At 43.2% G+C, this 19,881-nt stretch overlaps 1 protein-coding gene across 1 annotated transcript in view; it reads left to right on the forward strand.

Annotated features, from left to right (window-relative positions):
• The first annotated feature begins 255 nt into the window (after positions 1-255).
• LOC144690319 (uncharacterized) overlaps positions 256-19,881 on the forward strand; it is an 82,224-nt gene continuing 62,598 nt past the window's right edge. The window contains exons 1-2 of the mRNA XM_078557673.1: positions 256-353; positions 7,278-7,368. Coding sequence (XP_078413799.1) covers positions 256-353; positions 7,278-7,368 — 189 coding nt within the window. The remainder of the gene's footprint in view (positions 354-7,277; positions 7,369-19,881) is intronic.

Here is a 19,881-nt window from a genome sequence, read left to right on the forward strand (position 1 = left end):
GCCCCTTCAACCCGTTGCCCCGCCCCTTTTCCCGAGCCTCGCCCCTTTCCCCGGACCCCGCCCCTTTCGCCTGGCTCCGCCCTCTCCCCAGGCTCTGCCCCCTTTTCAAGCCCCGCCCTACCGTGTGCTTCGCTTGGCGTCAAACACCGATCCTCCCCTCCCATTGGTTAATTATGTCCCGAAACCTGTTACCGAATTGGATGATCCAGTTGTCAATCAGCCAGCCCGTACCCGCCCCCCCGCCAGCCGGTTACCATGGGGACTGGGCGCTTTACCCGACTGAAGTGTTCGAGCAGCTCCTCAGAAATGTATATCTCATCCAAGGAGGTTATTCATTCTGTTGCCAAAAACCTGTAAGTTATTTTATTCCCCCTTTCCGAATGCTAGTTTTTAAAGCTGCCGTTGACAAAGCTGAAAGGCATCAGATTTTTAATTTGTTAAATTGTTAATTTAAAGTTTCGGGGAAAGATTTGCATTTACATAGCGCTTTTCTCAACCACTGGAGTTTTACAGCCGGTGATGTACTTCGGAAGCCTTACTCACTTTCGGTAATGTAGGAAAGGCAGCAGCCAATGTGTGCATAGCAAGATCCCACAAACAGCAATGTGGAAGGTAATCTGTCCTGGTCATTGTGCCTGGAGATCAGTAGGAAGCAGCTTGCACAGCAAAGATATCATAAAACTTTCACTTGCCTTTTATACCTAAACTTCCGAGATATTTCAGGAGATGGAATTTCGCCTGCGACCTTAATTGGGGAGTTGCGCCTGAAATTCCGCCAATTTGTTTAGATTCTATCAATTTGCACTTGAACCTCCTGCCAATTTCATTAACAGATGCCTGAGCATAAATAAGGGGAAGTCGGTGTAAACAAAGAAGTGGAATTTGCACCATAACGTCCTTATTGGAGTGTGGAAACTAAAGTTTCAACTTCACGTACCATAGATTATGTACAACCATCCAGAATTTGTTGCAGGGGTGAAGCTTGAAGTCAAATCCAAAAATACCTTCATTTCCGCATGCATTTTACCAATGTCAAGTTATGCTCAATTTTCCTGCAAAATCGCGTAGAGTATGCCAAAATCAGCATAAACAATCAGAGCCCAAGGATAGCTTCAAACTTTCACCATATATTTCTCTTCCTTAAGTCTTAAGATGAAAGTTCTGACTTAGGTAAACATGATTAAGAACCTGCAATCAGAAAAGCGTTTCAATTATTCATGTATTATGCCATAGAAATGCATTCAAAGAAAGAAAAAAATACCCAGAGATCCCAGTGAAGATAAATAGAGAAAAACACTTAAATAACTTCAATAAAAGAATACAATTTTTTTCTGCTGCATTTGCAACTCTTTTTTGAACAGAGCTGAGCTGAGTGTAACTGTGTAGTAAACTTCACTAGGGACTGTCACTAAAGACTGGGCTAGTTTTATGGCTAGAGATGTATTTGAATGGTGGGATTGGTAGAAAGCTGTAAAAGATCAGGGATTTGGGCATGTTTTAGTTCTTCACATAATCCATTTGTGCCCAAAATACCATGATCCTTTAGGCTGCATAATCGATTTATGTCCTGATTTCGCATGTCTCTGGGCACACAAACAGAATTAATCCAATACCAGCATGATTACCAACATACGATCTTGAAAACTTTTCAATTTTGCTCCTGTGTGGAACATTCCAGTAATTCCACAATAATAGCTAGCTGGCTTTTTCTCCTCATATCTCTATAAACTTCTCTCTCTCTCTGAAAACCCCTGTCAAGAGAAAAAGGGGAAAATCACCATTAGAGACATTGAAAAGCGAGGGCTCAACCAGTGAACTAAATATTGAAAGTGCTGGAAGACCACCTCACGTCATCAGCAAAGAACTGAAAGGAATTTGGAAGACATCGATCAAAATCAACCCTTCCAATCCTGTACTCTGAATTGGTGCTGCTGAACTGTTTAATCCCACCCTTAAAATCCATGTCGTGTGTGTGTGATTGTGTGTGTCTGTGTAGGAATTTAAGAAGGGGGTAGAGTTTAAGTTATGGAGTTAGAAATTAGCAGTTCATATTTCTTTCTTTTGCCACTGGCTAATGACAGTTTGTTCAATAAGCAGTTATTTACTTATTAAGTTTAGAAACCTGGTGCTCATTCTGCTAACCTAAATTAAACAGTTAGGTGGAATTGGGCAATCTGGTGGCTTGATCAAACTTTTCACATTCGTTGCAGCTTGGGGAACAGTGGGGCTTGATACTACCCCCAGTGAGCCGTGACAATAGACAGACGTAAAAGACTTAAAAGATGTAAAACACGTGAGCCTGAGTTTGCTCTACGCTGGGTATTTCCTGTATATCTCTGGGTGCAAATACACAATGTCATAAAACTCAAAATACTTATCTAAATCGGCAGTCATAGTTCCGGAACTATGGTTCCCAGCGGGCCTCGGGACCTCTGCGCATGTACTGGCTGGGAAAGGGCCACAGATGTGCAGTGTTTTTATGTTCTCTAGGCCAGGAACCAGCCCTGCGCATGTTCATAGAAGAAAAGGAAGTAAAGAAGTGAAACGGCGTGAAACTGGAAGTCAGGTGATCTGAATTGGAGCGCCATTCAGGAAACGATGTCCCAGGGAGCAGGACACAGGGAAGAGCACAGGGAGAAGGTCCCAAACCAGGGAGTGAGACAGAAGGAGATCCCAGAAGAAAGTCCCACGCAGGGGCAATGACAGGCATTGGAGATATATCCCATTGAGTCAAGATAAACAATAGGAGCAAAGAAAAAGGCTCTGAATTAAAGAAAGAGCTGCAGGGAGCAGACTTGAAGCGGAGCTTGAGAGAAGTCCTGAAGCTCTGAGAGGACAGCCAAAGATTGGTGACTCCATGCTGCAGGCCGTAAGGGCATAAGACGATAAGACCTAGAAGTAGAAGGGAACCCTTTGGAGCAGTGGTGTTCTGATTGGCACAGCCAAAGATCTGAAACTGTGCTTGGAAGGTGAGGCATGCGTGTACTCAAAGATCCAAGGGAAAGGAACCTCGGAAGACAAGATTGAGACCCTGAAGATGCATCATTGTTGAATCCATCCAAGTGGGAGTGACGTTGGGAGAGCATTCCCAGGTGAGATCTTCAAATGTGGTGATTGGAAACCCTTGTGAGAAAGACAGAGTTTCAGTGAGACCGGTTGGTTCACAGTGTGACAGCGTCTGGGTGGGTTGTTGAGAAATCCATTGTCGATTGTTGTGAAGACCCATTTGGTTCACTAATGTCCTTTAGGGCTGGATATCTGTTGTCTTTACCTGGTCTGGCTTACATGTGACTCCAGACCCACAGTAATGTGCTTGACTATTAAATGCCCTCTGAAATGGCCTAGCAAGCCACTCAGTTGTATCAAACCACTACAAAGTCACAAAAAAGGAATGAAACCAGACAGACCACCCAGCATCGACTTAGGCACCAGAAATAGACAATGGCAAACTCAGCCCTGTTGACCCTGCAAAGTCCTCCTTCCGAACATTTGGGGGCTAGTGCCAAAATTGGGAGAGCTGTCTCACAGACTGGTCAAGCAACAGCCTGACATGGTCATCCTCACGGAATCATACCTACAGATAGTGTCCCAGACACCACCATCACTATTCCTGGTTATGTCCTGTCCCACCGGCAGGACAGACCCCACAGAGGTGGCGGCACAGTGGTATACAGTCGGGAGGGAGTTGCCCTGAGAGTACTTAACATCGACTCTGGACTCCATGAAGTGTCCTGGCATCAGGTCAAATATGGGCAAGGAAACCGCCTGCTGATTGCCACTTACCACCTCCCCCCCCTCAGTTGATGAAATGGTGCTCCTCCATGTTGAACACCACTTGATGGAAGCGCTGAGGGTGGTATTCTGTATGCAGAATGTTCTCTGGGTGGGGCACTTCACTGTCTATCACCAAGAGCGGTTCGGTAGCACCACTACTGACCAAGCTGGCCGAGTCCTAAATGACATAGCTGCTAGATTGGGTCTGCGGCAGGTGGTGAGGGAACCAACAAAAGGGAAAAACATACTTGACCTTATCCTCAGCAACCTGTCTGCCACATCTGTCCATGACAGTATTGATAGGAATGACCACTGCACAGTCATTGTGGAGACGAAGTCGCACCTTCACATTGAGGATAGCCTCCATCTTGTTGTGTGGCACTACCACCATGCTAAATGGGATAAGATTCGAACAGATCTAGCAACTCGAGACTGGGCATCCATGAGGCGCTGTGGACCATCAGCAGCAGCAGAATTGTACTCGAACATAATCTGTAATCTAATGGCCCGGCATATCCCCCACTCTACCATTACCATCCAGCCAGGGATCGGCCCTGGTTTAATGAAGAGTGCGACGAGCAACTCACCTCCTGAGTCCCCAAATCCTGTCCACCATCTACAAAGCACAAGTCAGGAATGCGATGGAATACCCTCCCCTTGCCTAGATGAGTGCAGCTCCCGCAGCACTCAAGAAGCTTGACACAGTCCAGGACAAAGCAGCCCGCTTGATTGGCACCATATCCACGAACATTCAGCCCCTCCACCACCGACGCACAGTAGCAGCAGTGTATACCATCTACAAAATGCACTGCAGGAATTCACCAGGGCTGCTTAGACAGCACCTTCCAAACCCACGACCATTACCATCTAGAAAGTCAAGGGCAGCAGATAGATGGGAACACCACCACCTGGAAGTTTCCCTCCAAGTCACTCACCATCCTGACTTGGAAATATATCACCATTCCTTCACTGTCGTTAGGTCAAAATCCTGGAACTCTCTTGCTAACAGCACTGTAGGTGTACCTACACCACATAGACTGCAGTGGCTCTAGAAGGCCGCTCACCACCACCTTGTCAAGGGCAACAAGGATGGGCAATAAGTGCTGGCCCAGCCAGAGAAGCCCACATCCCGTGAATGAATAAGACCATATGACCATAAGACATAGGAGTAGAAGTAGGCCATTTGGCCCATCAGGTCTTCTCTACCATTCAGTGAGATAATGGCTGATGTGATAATCCTCAACTCCGCTTTCCTGTCTTTTCCCCATAACTCTTGATTCCCTTACTGATTAAAAATCTGTCTATCTCAGCTTTGAATACACTTAATGACCCAGCCTCTACAGTCCTCTGCGGTAAAGAATTCCACAGATTCACTACCTTGTGAGAGAAGAAATTGCTCCTTATCTCTGTTTTAAATGGGCGAGCCCTTACTCTGAGATTTTGCCGTCTGGTCCTAGACTGACCCACAAGGGGAAACAACCTCTCAGCATCTACCCTGTCAAACCCCCGAAGAATCTTATATGTTTCAATAAGGTTGCCTCTCATTCTTCTATACCCCAATAAGTACAGACCCAACCTACTCAACATCTCATCATAAGAAAATCCCTCCATCCCTGGGATCAACCTAGTGAACCTTCTTTGGACTGCCTCCAATACCAGTATATTTTTTCTTTGATAAGGGGACCAAAACTGTTCACAGTTTTCTAGGTGTGGTCTAACTAGTGCCTTGTATAGTTTTAGCAAGACTTCCCTATTTTTTTATTCCATTCCCTTTAAAATAAAAGCTAACATTCCATATGCCTTCCCTATTACCTGTTGAACTTGTATGTTAGCTTTTTGGGATTCATGCACAAGGACTCCCAAATCCCTCTGTGTTGCAGCCTTCTGCAGTCTTTCTCCATTTAAATAATATTCAGCTCCTCTATTCTTCCTGCCAAAGTGCATAACCTCACATTTTCCCACATTATATTCCATCTGCCACTTTTTTGCCCATTCACTTAACCTGTCTATGTCCCTCTGTAATAAAAAAAATCCATAGAATCTGCTCTGGCCACATCTACCATTTACTTTGGAGTATAGTGTGTCTGACCATGCTCGCCAGTTGGTTCACATGTACTGCATACTTACCTTGAATATTAGAGTATAAATTGTTTTATCTTTCTGAATGTGTACGTGTCTGTAAAGATATAGCTGGTGTGAAGGAATGGTGAATATTCTTTGAGATCATATTGAGATCCTTCCAACCTTTTTGTATGGTGTAATATGGTTCATTTACATTGTTTAATAAATGTTTGATTCTTTGTGTTAAAAATTCACCAGACTCCTGTGAATTTGTTCAGTAACTTAGAAGTTCATCAGACTCCTGTAAGTGTGTTCAGTAACTTTCCTCTGCGGTTAGGATCTATCAAGCCAGATTTCACTCTGGGATCTGACTTGTCTAGTATTAACATCAGTTAGGATCGTAACCACAGAAAATGTCACCTTAGGGTGAGGTGCGACTGTGGTCACCCCGAACAGACCATGGAACACATAACGACTCAATGCCTGACTCATAACTATGAAGGAGGTATTATAGCGATACACACCGCCACTCCTGATTAACATGTAAATACCATATTGATGTAAAATTATAGTTGTTGCTCCATACCTAGCTGTATAAAAGAAGAAAGGTGGGGAGCAGCCATAAACTAGAATTGGGAAAAGAGTTAAGAGAGGTTACTGAAGGCATTTATATATGACATTCAATCCACTCCCACCCTGACCTCACTGCCCTTAATCTCCTTCACCGTTCTAATGAAGCTGAAGGAGCAGCATCACATCTTTTTGATTAGACATTTTACAACCTTGAGTCCAACAATTTCATATCATTAACATTGCTCCCATTTTATCAGATTGCATTTGTTAATGGATCTGCCATTGTCACTTACAGCACCTCTAGTCCCATGTTTTGTTTCTTTCCTTGTCCCATTACCATCTTTTTGCCTTGCATCATCATCCCTTTTGTCATTTAATCTCTCCTGTCTTCCATCCAATCACAAACCACCTGTTTTTTCCTTCCCCTTCCCTCTTTTCCTTGCCTCTTTATTTACTTAAAATCTGTTACATCTCTAACTTTTTCCAGTTCTGATTTAAGGTCATCAACCTGAAACGTTAACTCTGTTTCTCTATCAAAAGATGCTGCCAGACCAGCCAAGTATTTCAGATTTTATTTCAAATTTCCAGCATCCACAGTATTTTGCTCTTGTATTTTATGTGTTCACATATATTAAAATGTGATTCATGAACTGCAAGTCATATTTCCTTATTATTTGAAAGCAATCCAGTTAAAAATATTAAGTATAGAAACAATATGGCCATTTAATATTTTATTTCATTGTAGTAAATTTATAAAGATCACATATACAGTACAACTTTTTAAAAAGTCTTATTATATGTATTACTTTAGGTGCGTAGTGAACGTCAATAACAAAACTGCTCTGATATTCTCTCTTTGTTATACTTAGAAAATATTATATTGACGTTCAAAGAAAGGAAGATGGATTTGACCTCTCTGGAATTGATAGATCTCAACCGCTCTACCCTAATCTTAAACCAGTAAGTATAATTCATTGAAAATATTTTTGATTCTTTAAAAATCAGACAGTAAGTTTTTTGGTTTAACTGTAAATCAACCATCCAATAGTTTTCCCTATCACAAGACAGGTTATCACCTCTGAGGCTACACCGCAAAATCAGTATGCACTGTAACATTGTGTTGATAATGCACATATGATTTTAAAATACTTATTCAAAATAATTTCCCAGGTGGATCACAGCTGGACCATGATAGATTACTTTGAATTTTGTTGGCAAAAATGACCTAAATGCTTTAAAATCTAATCAATTGTGTAATGCAAATATGCACAGCAGATGAGCTGATATGTTTCTCACATATCAATATTAAATCAATTTGAATTGACTTTCATTTACAAAATGTACTGCCATTATGAAGTAAAATTTTCAGGAGAAGTCTTTGGTCCATCTAAAACTATGATTTTAACATTCAGGTGTACTGAATTGCCATCCAATTACCTACTCACCTCCCTCAGCATTCTCTATTCAAGTTAAATAAATCCACTCATTCCTAGCTACCAGCAATATCCCACATGGCTCAGATTGTAGCTTGCTGTCCTCCTTGTCTTACTGACCCATTATGTTGGCTTCAACAATGCTGACCAAGTTATTTTCTTCCATCAGTTCACTTGCAAAATTCCCCACAACTGTTTTAAAAGGGCTCACATTATACTTTCTCTCCTAATAACAATTGCAAAATCTATAGTGTTATTTTGAAAGCCCTCACAAGTTTCTTTTCATATTTCCTTTTGCAGCTCTTACTATCTTTCTTTGCGGTACTTTATATCCCTCCCAGTCCCCTGGACCTACACAGTTCTGTGCACTACTGTTGTTCTTCCCTTTAATTCTTTGTTATCCTCACCTCTTTTGTTGATTATGGCTGGTTTATTTGGTTAGTAGACCTCTTACAGGGGGAATTGTGGGGCAATGGGTAGTGTCCCTACCTCTGAGCCAGAAGCTCCGGGTTCAAGTCTTACTGCAGGACTTGGTGGCCAAGCAAGGTGTGTTCATAATGTGTCCAAACAGGTTGATTATCAACTTGCAAATCCTTCCAACATACCTATGGCAGGCAGTAAAAGCAGGAGGGTCTCTTGGTCACACAGAACCTGCAGAGGCAATTGTTGTGATGTCGCTTTAAGAGAGAATATGCTAATGAGAAAGTAGCAGGATGTAAACCATGTGACCAGCAGGCATTGTTCAGAGAAGCTTTCAGTTTAGCTAGCTGTGTCTGGTGTGAAGGAGTTGTAGATGTACTTTCCTGTGGACAATAGATTTTGAATCTTATAGTAAATCTGTCTGCTGAGCAATCCTGTATTACATTCGCAAAGTGGTAATGTCACTGGACTAGTGGTCCAGAGGTCCAGACTAATGCTGTGGGGACATGGGTTCAAATCTCACCATGGCAGCTACTGGAATTTGAACTCAATTAATAAACCCTGGAATTAAAAGCTAGTCTCGGTAATAGTGACCATGAAACCATTGTCAATTGTTGTAAAACCCCATCTGGTTCACCAATGTCCTATAGGAAAGGAAATCTGCCATCCTTACCCCTTATTGAGCACAAACTGTTCCTGTAATAAGCTAAATTCTTTTTTGAACATGCTGATCTGCAGTTTTACCTGTAACTGTAATTTACACTTCTCCTTTTCAAATTGAACATTTAATATGATCATGTTATAATACTTGTTCAAGTACTCAGTCGCTCTGTCTCTGACAATGGATTCTAGAAACATCTCCACAATTGGCATTAAATTGACATTTGTATTATTACCAGGTTTCACTCTTCCTCCCTTCTTAGATAATGGAATGACGTTTGCAATTTTCTAATCTGAAGGAACAAATCCTCAATTTAGAGATGCTCGGACAATTATGAATAATGCACCTGCATTTATCTCATCAATTTATTTTAATACACTAAGGTGGAAAAAATCAGGTCTTGACTATCTTAAGTCCCATTATTTCTTATTACCTTTTTTTGAAGTTGTATTAAATCTATTATGTTCATCCCCTTGACTTATTTTTAGGTTCTCTGGTAATTTTCTCCTTCCTCCATTTTGGTTATGGATTCAAGAGTCATAGTCATAGAGTCATAGAGGTCTACAGCACAGAAAAAGGCCCTTTGGCCGATGGAGTCTGCGCCGGTCAAACAAGTACCTATTTTAATCCCATTTTCCGACACTAGGCCCATAGGCTTGTATGCTATGGCATCGCAAGTGCACATCCAAATACTTCTTAAATGTTATGAGGGTTTCTGCCTCTACCACCCTTTCAGGCAGTGAGTTCCAGATTCCTACTGCCCTCTGGGTGAAAAAATTCTTCCTCACATCCCCTCTAAACCTCCTGCCCCTTACCTTAAATCTATGCCCCCTGGTTATTGATCCCTCCACCAAGGGGAAAAGTTCCTTCCTGTCTATCCTATCTATGCCCTTCATAATTTTATACACCTCAATCATGTCCCCCCTCAATCTCCTCTGTTCCAGGGAAAATAACCCCAGTCTATCCAATCTCTCCTCATAACTAAAACTCTCCAGCCCAGGCAACATCCTGGTAAATCTCCTCCACACTCTCTCTAGTGCAATCACATCCTTCCTATAATGCGGATTCCAGAACTGCACGCAATACTCTAGCTGTGGCCTAACCAGCGTTTTATATAGTTCCAGCATCAAAGTACTCATCTAACGGCCTGAATTTTCCTGTCGGTGATTTGGGGGAGGGGCCTACTCGCCGAGGGGAAAATGATGCGGGATGATGTCGGGAGGAATCCCCAACGTCATCCCGGTCCCTTTAAATTTTTAGGAAGGCGGGCGGACAGCGAAATCAGTTTTCCGCCCGCCAACCTGTCAATGGCCAATTGAGGCCACTGACAGAGTAATTAAGATAATTAAAGACCTGACCGTCCAACCTTGAGGCTGGCGGGCAGGCCAGGAGCCCCAGCGGGCTTCTGATAATACATCAAACCTCATCCACTGGTGGGATGCGGCTTCATGTCCGTTTGTAAAAACTTTAATACATTTTATGTGATATTTATTAACATGTCCCATCTCGTGTGACATTGTCACACGAGGGGGACATGTTAATAATTTTTTAATGTTTCTATTTTTAAAGTTTTCTGGACTGTCACTGATCTCCCTGAGACAGCACTTTGCCTCAGGGAGCAGTGCGCTCACTTTGACAGCTGGGGGTTCCCTACCCCCCCCACCCCTGCACAGGGAGCACATAGCGTTTCCCATCGGGGATGCCGCTGGGTGGGCCTTAATTGGCCCGCCCACTCAAAATGGCGACGGGACCCGTTTCAGTGGCGGGGGTCGGCTGCCCGCCTGCCGCCGAGCCGGTGGGGCCCACACGCCCACCAAGGGCTAAATTCTGCCCAACAAGTCTGCCTTTTTCTCATTATCCATTATAACTTCGCCTGAACTGCCTTTAATGGGCCTGCATTCCCCATTTACTACTATGTTTCAGTTGATGTATTTATAAAAGCTTTTGCTGTTGACTTTAATGCCCTTTGTGTTTTTTTCACATTCCCTTTTTACACTTCACTACTTTCATTGTATCCTTTTGTTGCTTTTAATGGTTCCCCAGTCTGCTAGAGTAACACTTTTTGCATTTATTCTTTTCAGCTTGAAACTGACACTAACTCATTTGTTGATCATAGTTGCTTAACTACACAGGTGGAGCATTAATCTTGTAGCAGTATGCACAGATTTTGTATGATACCAAATATTTGTTTGAATACTTACTGTTGTTTTCCTATAGGTTTATCCATTAACTGTTCAGCCCAATTTACCGTGGTCAATTTATTTCTCACTCCATCAAAGTTTATCTTACTTAAACTTAAAACCTTGGAATGTGATTCTCCTTCTCCCTCTCAAACGTAACGTCAAATTCAATCATAATGTGGCCACTAATCGCAAGACACTCACTTGCCATCAGATGGTTAACTAATTCGGGCTCTGAACTTATCACTAAATCCAGCATGGTCTGTTCTCTTGTTCGTTCTAAAACATACTCTTCTACAAAATTAAAATCTCCCAATATGACCATTTTGCTACATGTTTCCTTGTTTTTCATATTTATATACACACTATTGCATCACTTCTATCAGGAGGTCTGTGGAGGTATAGCTTAATATCAGATTCTTACATCCTCTGTTGTTCTTTACACCTACCCACACTGCTCATAGGGTCGAAGGAAGATTAAGGCAGGTGTTAGCAAACTGTAAATAGCCAAGACACCCAAAGACATCAAAATGGTAGGGTGAGTAGCGGAAGTTTGGATGAGGGGAATGTCAGATTGGAACCAGTATTAGGGTTGAGTCAGCTGGGACATAGATAGAATAGGTGCAATATTCCCACCTACTTTTGGGAGGCCTGTACTTCAAGGTAGAGTGAGCTGCCCAGGGACTACCAACGGCATTATACACAAGGATTTACCCAGATGTTACTAAGCATCGCAGAAGTGCAAGAAAATAGTGATGAGGGACATAATTGTGACACTATGAAGTTGGTTCAGTCACAAGAGTTTTAATATATCACTAATGGATCTCCCTTGATCTCCCTCACTCATCTTTATGTTCTCTTACCCTCTCTCACTGCCTCCTTCTTTGTCTCTTTCTGGTAGATGGGGGTGAGTGTAGTGGCATGCAGGGTGGGAAAAGGAGACTGACAGCCGCAGGCTTCAATTTTGATGGTATTCAAAAGAAAAGCAGCGCTCAGTGACTCCCTTCCTATTCCCCTAACCTCAATCTGCCCTCTGCCACTGCCACTTGCCCTTCCCAAGGCTGGTGAGTTAGTCAGACACTAACTTCATCCTCATCTTGCATTCCTCCTCCTTTTCTCCTTCTATCCTCCCTATTTATTTTCTTTCCAGAGATTGTGTTTGTTATACAATCTACTGTTATTTAATAAACCAAAGTAGAATGAGGAAAGGTTTTTTGTCTCACCCTCTCTCTCTCTCACTGCCTCACAAATTTTAGCAATTAGAAGCTATGTCGCAGGTGTTGGCATTTAGATTTTCTGTCAACAAGAAGACGATATAAGCTGTTGTCTTCAAAATTCAGGGGCAGAATTTTCTGCCTGCCTGGCGGGCGGGCAGGCCCGACCCAATCTCCGGCAGGCAGGGAGATGATCCCCGCCGGAGAAGCAGGCCCTGCCGCCATTTTACGTGGGCGGACCAATTAAGGCCCACCCAGCGTGACTTCCGGCGGGAAGCGCTATGCGCTCTCTGTACAGGCAGGGGGGATTCCCTAAGTGCAGCCTCAGGGAGATCGCTTACACTTTTAAAAATATTAAAAATAGAAAAAAAAAATTCCCTAACATGACACCCTCATGTGACAATGTCACATGAGATGGGATATGTTCATAATTAACATAATAACTTTATTAAAAATTTTAAAACCCTGCATGAAACCTCATCCCGCCCGTGGATGAGGTTTCATGTTTTTTCTAGTTGCTGCCGGGGCTCCTGGCCGACCCGCCAACCTTAAGGTTGGACGGGCAGGTACACTAAGTACTTCAATTGATCTGTCAATGGCCTCAATTGGCTATTGACAGGTCGGCGGGCCCGCAGCTGATTTTGCTGCACCCCCGCCTTCCTGAAAATTTAAATGGAGTGGGATGGCATTGGGGGTTCTGCCCGACGTCATCCCGCGTCATTATACATGTCGGCGAGCGGGCCCCGCCCCCTTCTCGCCGACAGCAAAATTCTGCTCCAGGAATTTTTTTTCAAATTTAACTATAGAATAATATAGTTAACTATATAACCACATAGTTAACTAGATAACTACTCAGGGTAGTGTCCTCAACCCAACCATCTTCAGCTGCTTTATCAATGACGTTCCTTCCATCATAAGGTCAGAAGTGGGGATGTTCTCTGATGATTGCACAATGTTCAGCACCATTCACAACTCCTCAGATACTGAGTCCATGGCCAAATGCAGCAAGGGCTGACAAGTGGCAAGTAACATTCACACCACACAAGTGTCAGGCAATGACCATCTCCAACAAAAGAGAATTCAACCATCACCGCTTGATGTTCAATGGCATTACCATCACTGAATCCCCCACTATCAATATCCCAGGGGTTACCATTGACCAGAAACTGAACTGGACTAGTCATATAAATACTGTGGCTACAAGAGCAGGTCAGAGGCTAGGAATCCTGAGATGACTAACTCACCTCCTGACTCTCCAAAGCCCATCCACCATCTACAAGGCACAAGTCAAGAGTGTGATGGAATACTCTCCACTTGCCTGGATGAGTGCAGCTCCCACAACACTCAAGAAGCTTGACACCATCCAGGACAAAGCATCCCACTTGATTGGCACTACATCCACAAACATTCACTCCCTCCACCACCGACACACAGTAGCAGCAGTGTGTACCATCTACAAGATGCATTGCAGGAATTTACCAAGGCTGCTTAGACAGCACCTTCCAAACCCATGACCACTACCACCTAGAAGAACAAGAGCAGCAGATGGATGGGAACACCACCAGCTGGAAGTTACTCTCCAAGTCATTCACCATCCTAACTTGGAAATATATCACTGTTCCTTCACTGTCGCTGGGTCAGAATCCTGGAACCCTCCCTAACAGCACTGTGGGTGTACCTACACCACATGGACTGCAGCGGTTCAAGAAGGCAGTTCACTACCACCCTCTCAAGGCCAACTTGGGATGGACAATAAATGCTGGCCTAGCCAGCGAAGCCCACACCCTGTGATTGAAAAAAAAAATAGCCATATAAATACTGTGGCTGCAAGAACAGGTCAGAGGCTAGTATTCCTGTGAGTAACTCACCTCTTGACACCCCAAAGCCTGCCCACTATCTACAAGGCACAAGTCAGGGGTGTGATGGAATACTCTCCACTTGCCTGGATGAATGCAGCTCCACCAACACTCAAGAAATTTGACACCATCCAAGACAAAGCAGCCCGCTTGGTTGACACTCACCCACAAACACTCATTCCCTCCACCACGGACACATAATGGCAGCACATTCACTCGCTCCACCATCTACAAGATGCACTGCAGGAATTCACAAGGCTCCTTAGACAGCAACTTCCAAACCCACGACCATGAGCACCTAGAAGAACAAAGGCAGCAGACACATGGGAACACCACCGCCTGGAAATTCCCCTCCAAGACACACCATCCTGGCAATTAGGGTGGATCAATAAATGCTGGCCTAGCCAGCAATGTCCACATCCCATGAAGGAATAAAAAAGAAACTAGTGTTAGCAGAAATAACTGTCTATATCATATCTTACAGTCAATGTCCTAGACACCACCATCACCAGCCCTGGTTATGCCCTGTGCCACCGGCAGGACAGACCCAGCAGGGGTGGTGCCACAGTGCTGTGCAATTGGGAGGGAATTGCCCTCGGATTCCTCAACATCGACTCCGGACCCCATGAAGTCTCTTGGCATCAGGTGAAACATGGGCAAGGAAACCTCTTGCCGATTGCCATGTACTGCAACCCCTCAGCTGATGAATCAGTGCTCCTCCATGTTGAACACCACTTGAAGGAAGCATTGAGGGTGGCAAGGGTGCAGAATGTACTCTAGGTGGGGGACTTCAATGTCCATCAGTAAGAGTGGCTTGGTAGCACCACTACAGACTCAGCTGGCCGAGTCCTGAAGGACAGGATTAGTTCTGCGGCAGGTGCTGAGGGAACCAACAAGAGGGAAAAACATACTTGACCTCATCCTCAGCAACCTGCCTGCCGCAGATGCATCTGTCCATGACATTTTAGGTGGGAACGACCACAGCACAGTCCCTGTGGAGATGAAGTCCTATCTTCACATTTAGGATACCCTCCACGTGTTGCGTAGTACTACCACCATGCTAAATGGGATAGATTTCAAACACATCTAGCAACTCAAAACTGGGTATCCATGAGGCGCTGTGAGCCATCAGCAGCAGCAGAATTGTACTAAACCGCAATCTCAAGGCACAGTGTCTTCCCCATTCTACCATTACTACCAAAACAGGGGATCAACCTGGTGCAATGAAGAGTGCAGGAGGGCATGCCAGGAGCAGCACCAGGCATACCTAAAAATGAGGTGTCAACCTGGTGAAGCTATAACACAGGACTACTTGCATGCCAAACAGCATAAGGGGTAAGTGATAGACATGCTAAGCGGTTCCACAACCAATGGATCAGATCAAAGCTCTGCAGTCCTGCCACATCCAGTCATGAAGGTGGTGAACGATTAAACAACTGACTGGAGGAGGAGGGTCCACAAATATCCCCAGCCTCAATGATGGAGGAGCCCAGCACATCAGTGCAAAAGATAAGGCTGATGGATTTTCAACAATCTTCAGCCAGAAGTGCCTCCTCCAGATGTCCCCAGCATCACAGATTCCAGTCTTCAGCCAATTCAATTCATTCCCCGTGATATCAAGAAATGGCTGAAGGCACTGGATACTGCAAAGGATATGGGCCCTGACAATATTCCAGCAATGGCACTGAAGACTTGCGCTTCAAACTTGCCGGGCCCCTAGCCAAGCTGTTCCAGTACAGCTACAACACTGGCACCTACCCGGCAATGTGGAAAATTGCCCAGGCATGTCCTGTACACAAAAAGCAGGACAAATCAACCTGGCCAATTACTGCCCCATCAGTCTACTCTCCATCATCAGGAAAGTGATTGAAGGGGGTCATCAACAGTGCTATCAAGCGGCACTTGCTAGCAATAACCTGCTCACTAACACTCAGTTTGGGTTCCGCTAGGGTCACTCAGCTCCTGACCTCATTACAAACTTGGATCAAACCTGGACAAAAGAGCTGAACTCCAGAGGTGAAGAGTGGGAGTGACTGCCTTTGACATCAAGGCAGCATTTGACCAAGTGTGGCATCAGGAGCCCTAGCAAATTGGATTGAATGGGAATCAAGAGGATAACTATCAGCACAAGGGAAGATTGTTGTGTATGTTGGAGGTCAATTATCTTAGTTCCTGGACATCACTGCAGGAATTCCTCAGGGTAGTGTCCTAGGCCCAACCATCTTCAGCTGCTTTATAAATTACCTTCCTTTCAACATAAGTTAGAAGTGGGGTGGTTCACTAATGATTGGGCTATGTCAGCACCCACCCATATCTAAGACTCCTTAGATACTGAAGCAGTCCATGTCCAAGATGAGGACAATATCCAGACTTGGGCTGACAAGTGGCATGTAACATTCACACCACGCAGGTGCCGGGCAATGACCACCTCCAACAAGACAAAATCCAACCATTGCCCCTTGTCATTCAATTGCATTACCATCACTGAACCCCACTCTATCAACATCCTGGGGGTTATCATTGATCCAGAAACTAAACTGGACTAGCCACGTAAACACTGTGGCTACGAGAGCAGGTCAGAGGCTGGGAATCCTGTGGCGAGTAACTCACCTCCTGACTCCCCAAAGCCTGACCACCCTCTACAAGGCACAAGTCAGGAGTGTGATTGAATACTCCCCACTTGTCTGGATAAATGCAGCTTGAACAACGCTCAAGAAGCTCGACACCATCTAGGACAAAGCAGCCCGCTTGATTGGCACTTCATCCACAAACATTCACTTCCTCCACCACCGACGCATGTTGACAGCAGTGTGTACCATCTACAAGGTACACTGCAGGAATTCACTAAGCCTCCTTAGACAGCACCTTCCGAACCCACAACTGCTACCATGTAGAGGGACAAGGGCAGCAGATATATAGGAACACCACCATCTGGAAGTTCCCCTCCAAGACCCCCACCATCCTGACTTGGAAATATATCGCAGTTCCTTCACTGTCATTAGGTCAAAATCCTGGAACTCCCTTCCTTACAGCACCGTGGGTGTACCTACACCACATGGACTGCAGTGATTCAAGAAAGGCAATTAGTGATGGGCAATAAATGCTGGCCGAGCCAGCGAAGCCCACATCCCATGAATGAATAAAAAAATCCACTTCCTGAAATTTATAGAATAAAAGCTATAGCAGGAAACTAGTTGCTAAAAAGCTGCTTGTCTTCAAATAATTTTGAAAAACTGACAGAATACAAATAAAAACACTCTATGAGTACAGCTGATTGAACAGTATGGTTACATCGTTGGAAATTAGATACAGTGAACATTCTTTGACCACATAATTCAAATTTAATTAACAGCATCACCGATCTGGGCAAAGTATCAAATCCAAACTCGGGCTTTTAGGAGATGATCAAGTCGTCAAGTATAAACTTATAATGAAGGCACTTGAAGACACAAAACACAGTTCAGTAGATATATGTAATATTATTATGAAAAATGTACATTTTGAATGTTTCATTTTATTTAAACCCTTATTTTGGGCATTAAAAAATTCAGATACTTAATAAAATGCAAATGATTGGTGTGATCAATGTTACTTTTAATCTTTGTAGAATAATATGTTTGTGAGATGAAAAGGAGATTAGATGTGGCAAAAAATGCAATTTCAAAATAACTACATAAGTAGAAAAATAAGATATCTGCAGTATTTAACAGCATATATAAACACAACAGATATATTTGGATCATATCAACGAGTGGTTGCACAATTTAGTAACTTAATATTGACATTCTGAAGCATTGTTTGATTCAATTCTGTGGTTCGAAATGCTTCTACTTATAGAAAACAGATCATTAACTTTGCCTTTCTAAATTCGTTTCTTCCTAACTGTATTCATTGTTTTCTCAACAGACCTGTACATGCATTTAACAATCTTTATGGTTTGTTTGCTTCTCAGTTTTTAAATACACACAGCAAATATATCAATACAATTTACTGCTCCTTATAGATGCATTAATGCCTCCTACTGTGAAGGAGTTAACATATTTATTCCTTAAGCTAATATATATATATATATATATGCTGTCCAATATAAAATATATCTGTTCCTGATAATGTTAATTTAATATCAGTGGAATAACCTTAATAGGAGTAAAAGAATAGGAAAGTAGTTATATTTATTATGTAATTTATTTATATACTTATTATTTAAAACTTAACATTGTACCAATTTAGTAAATCAGCAATAAAATGTTTTCTTTCTTCTGTTATGTTTGTATCTCTCTGGAGCCAAAATTCAGAACTGTATTCTAGAAATCACTCCTTGTGCTTTTATGCATGGAGACAGGAATGGGGAAATGTGCCTTGATTTTAATATTTGCTGAAAGAAGCTGAGGCCATCCTTCTCCAATTAAAGGCATGATTCAGGGTAAACCTGAATAAGAGAATGTTTCAGTTTAATATTCTCAAACACTTTTATCTGTTAGGGACAATGTATATCTTTAAGTTTAATTTATATTTTGTATTTGGGTGTTAAGAAAGGTGAAACCTGATTTTAGTTTCATTTAGAGCAGTGTTCTTCTTTGCAAGGCCCTCGAGCTAGTGGTGACTCCTGTCGACGCTAAGTGCGGCTCCCCGACTCCATCCATCCATTTTCAGTAACTGTTTTATCCTGAAAGAGTCGCGGCAAGCTGGAGCCCAACCCAGCCTTATATTCCTATTTATTTTATTTTTAACATTAAAAAATGTGCACTGAGTCTTATCAAAAGTCAACCTTCTTTACATGTCACATTGACCATGTGGTATAATGTGCGGCAATAGGTATATCAAAGTATGTGCGTTGTATACTATATTACCATAGTTATATTACCATAGCAACCACCATAGAACTAACAGAGTATTCAAGCATTGGTGTTGTGTATTTTTTGACCCAAGTGAGTGAATAGAGTAGTAAGCAATGATAATTTTGTAGTCGACGTGGCTCTCACACCGCAGGTTATTTGCTAAAGTGGCCCTTGCTTGAAAAATAGTGAAGACAACTGTTTTAGAGGTTTTTGCAAGCTGTGTACCGGCAAGTCTGGGGTCCTGTTTGTATACATGCATTTTTAATGAGGTTTTACAACTCTTGATGTGAAGAGATGGGATACCAAGAGGTCAGTAGTTTAGTGAAGTTAAAAAATAAACATGGGGCAGAATCTTCCGGTTGGCATGTGGGGGCGGGCCTGACATGCTGACGTGTAAAATGATACACAATGACGTTCAGCGTGTGGCCCGACGTCATCACGTGCCATTGCGATATTTCATTCGGCAGACCCGCACCAGAGTTGGCTGCGCGCCCGCCGAAATGTTAAGGGCCTATTAAGGCCATTAAGAAATTAATTAAAGTACTTAAGAATGCTACCCATTCCACCTTAAGGTTGGCGGGCAGGTGAAAAGCCCAAGCTGCCTTCGCATTTTTCAGGAAACCTCATCCACGGGTGGGATGAGGTTTCCTGAAGCTTTAGTAAAATAAATGAATAAAATTTCACACCTTTACAAACATGTTCCATATGACACAGTCACATGAGGGGACATGTTTGAATAAGTTTTTAAATCCATTCTTTAATTATTTTCATATCCATTCAATCTCCCTGAAGTAGCTCTGTGCCTCAGGGAGAGTGCTGGTCCCGATTCTCCCTCCTCCCCCCCGCCCGCACAGGTACCATTGGCCGCGTA

Source organism: Cetorhinus maximus, chromosome 15, assembly GCF_964194155.1.
Source record: "Cetorhinus maximus chromosome 15, sCetMax3.hap1.1, whole genome shotgun sequence".
Taxonomy (NCBI): domain Eukaryota; kingdom Metazoa; phylum Chordata; class Chondrichthyes; order Lamniformes; family Cetorhinidae; genus Cetorhinus; species Cetorhinus maximus.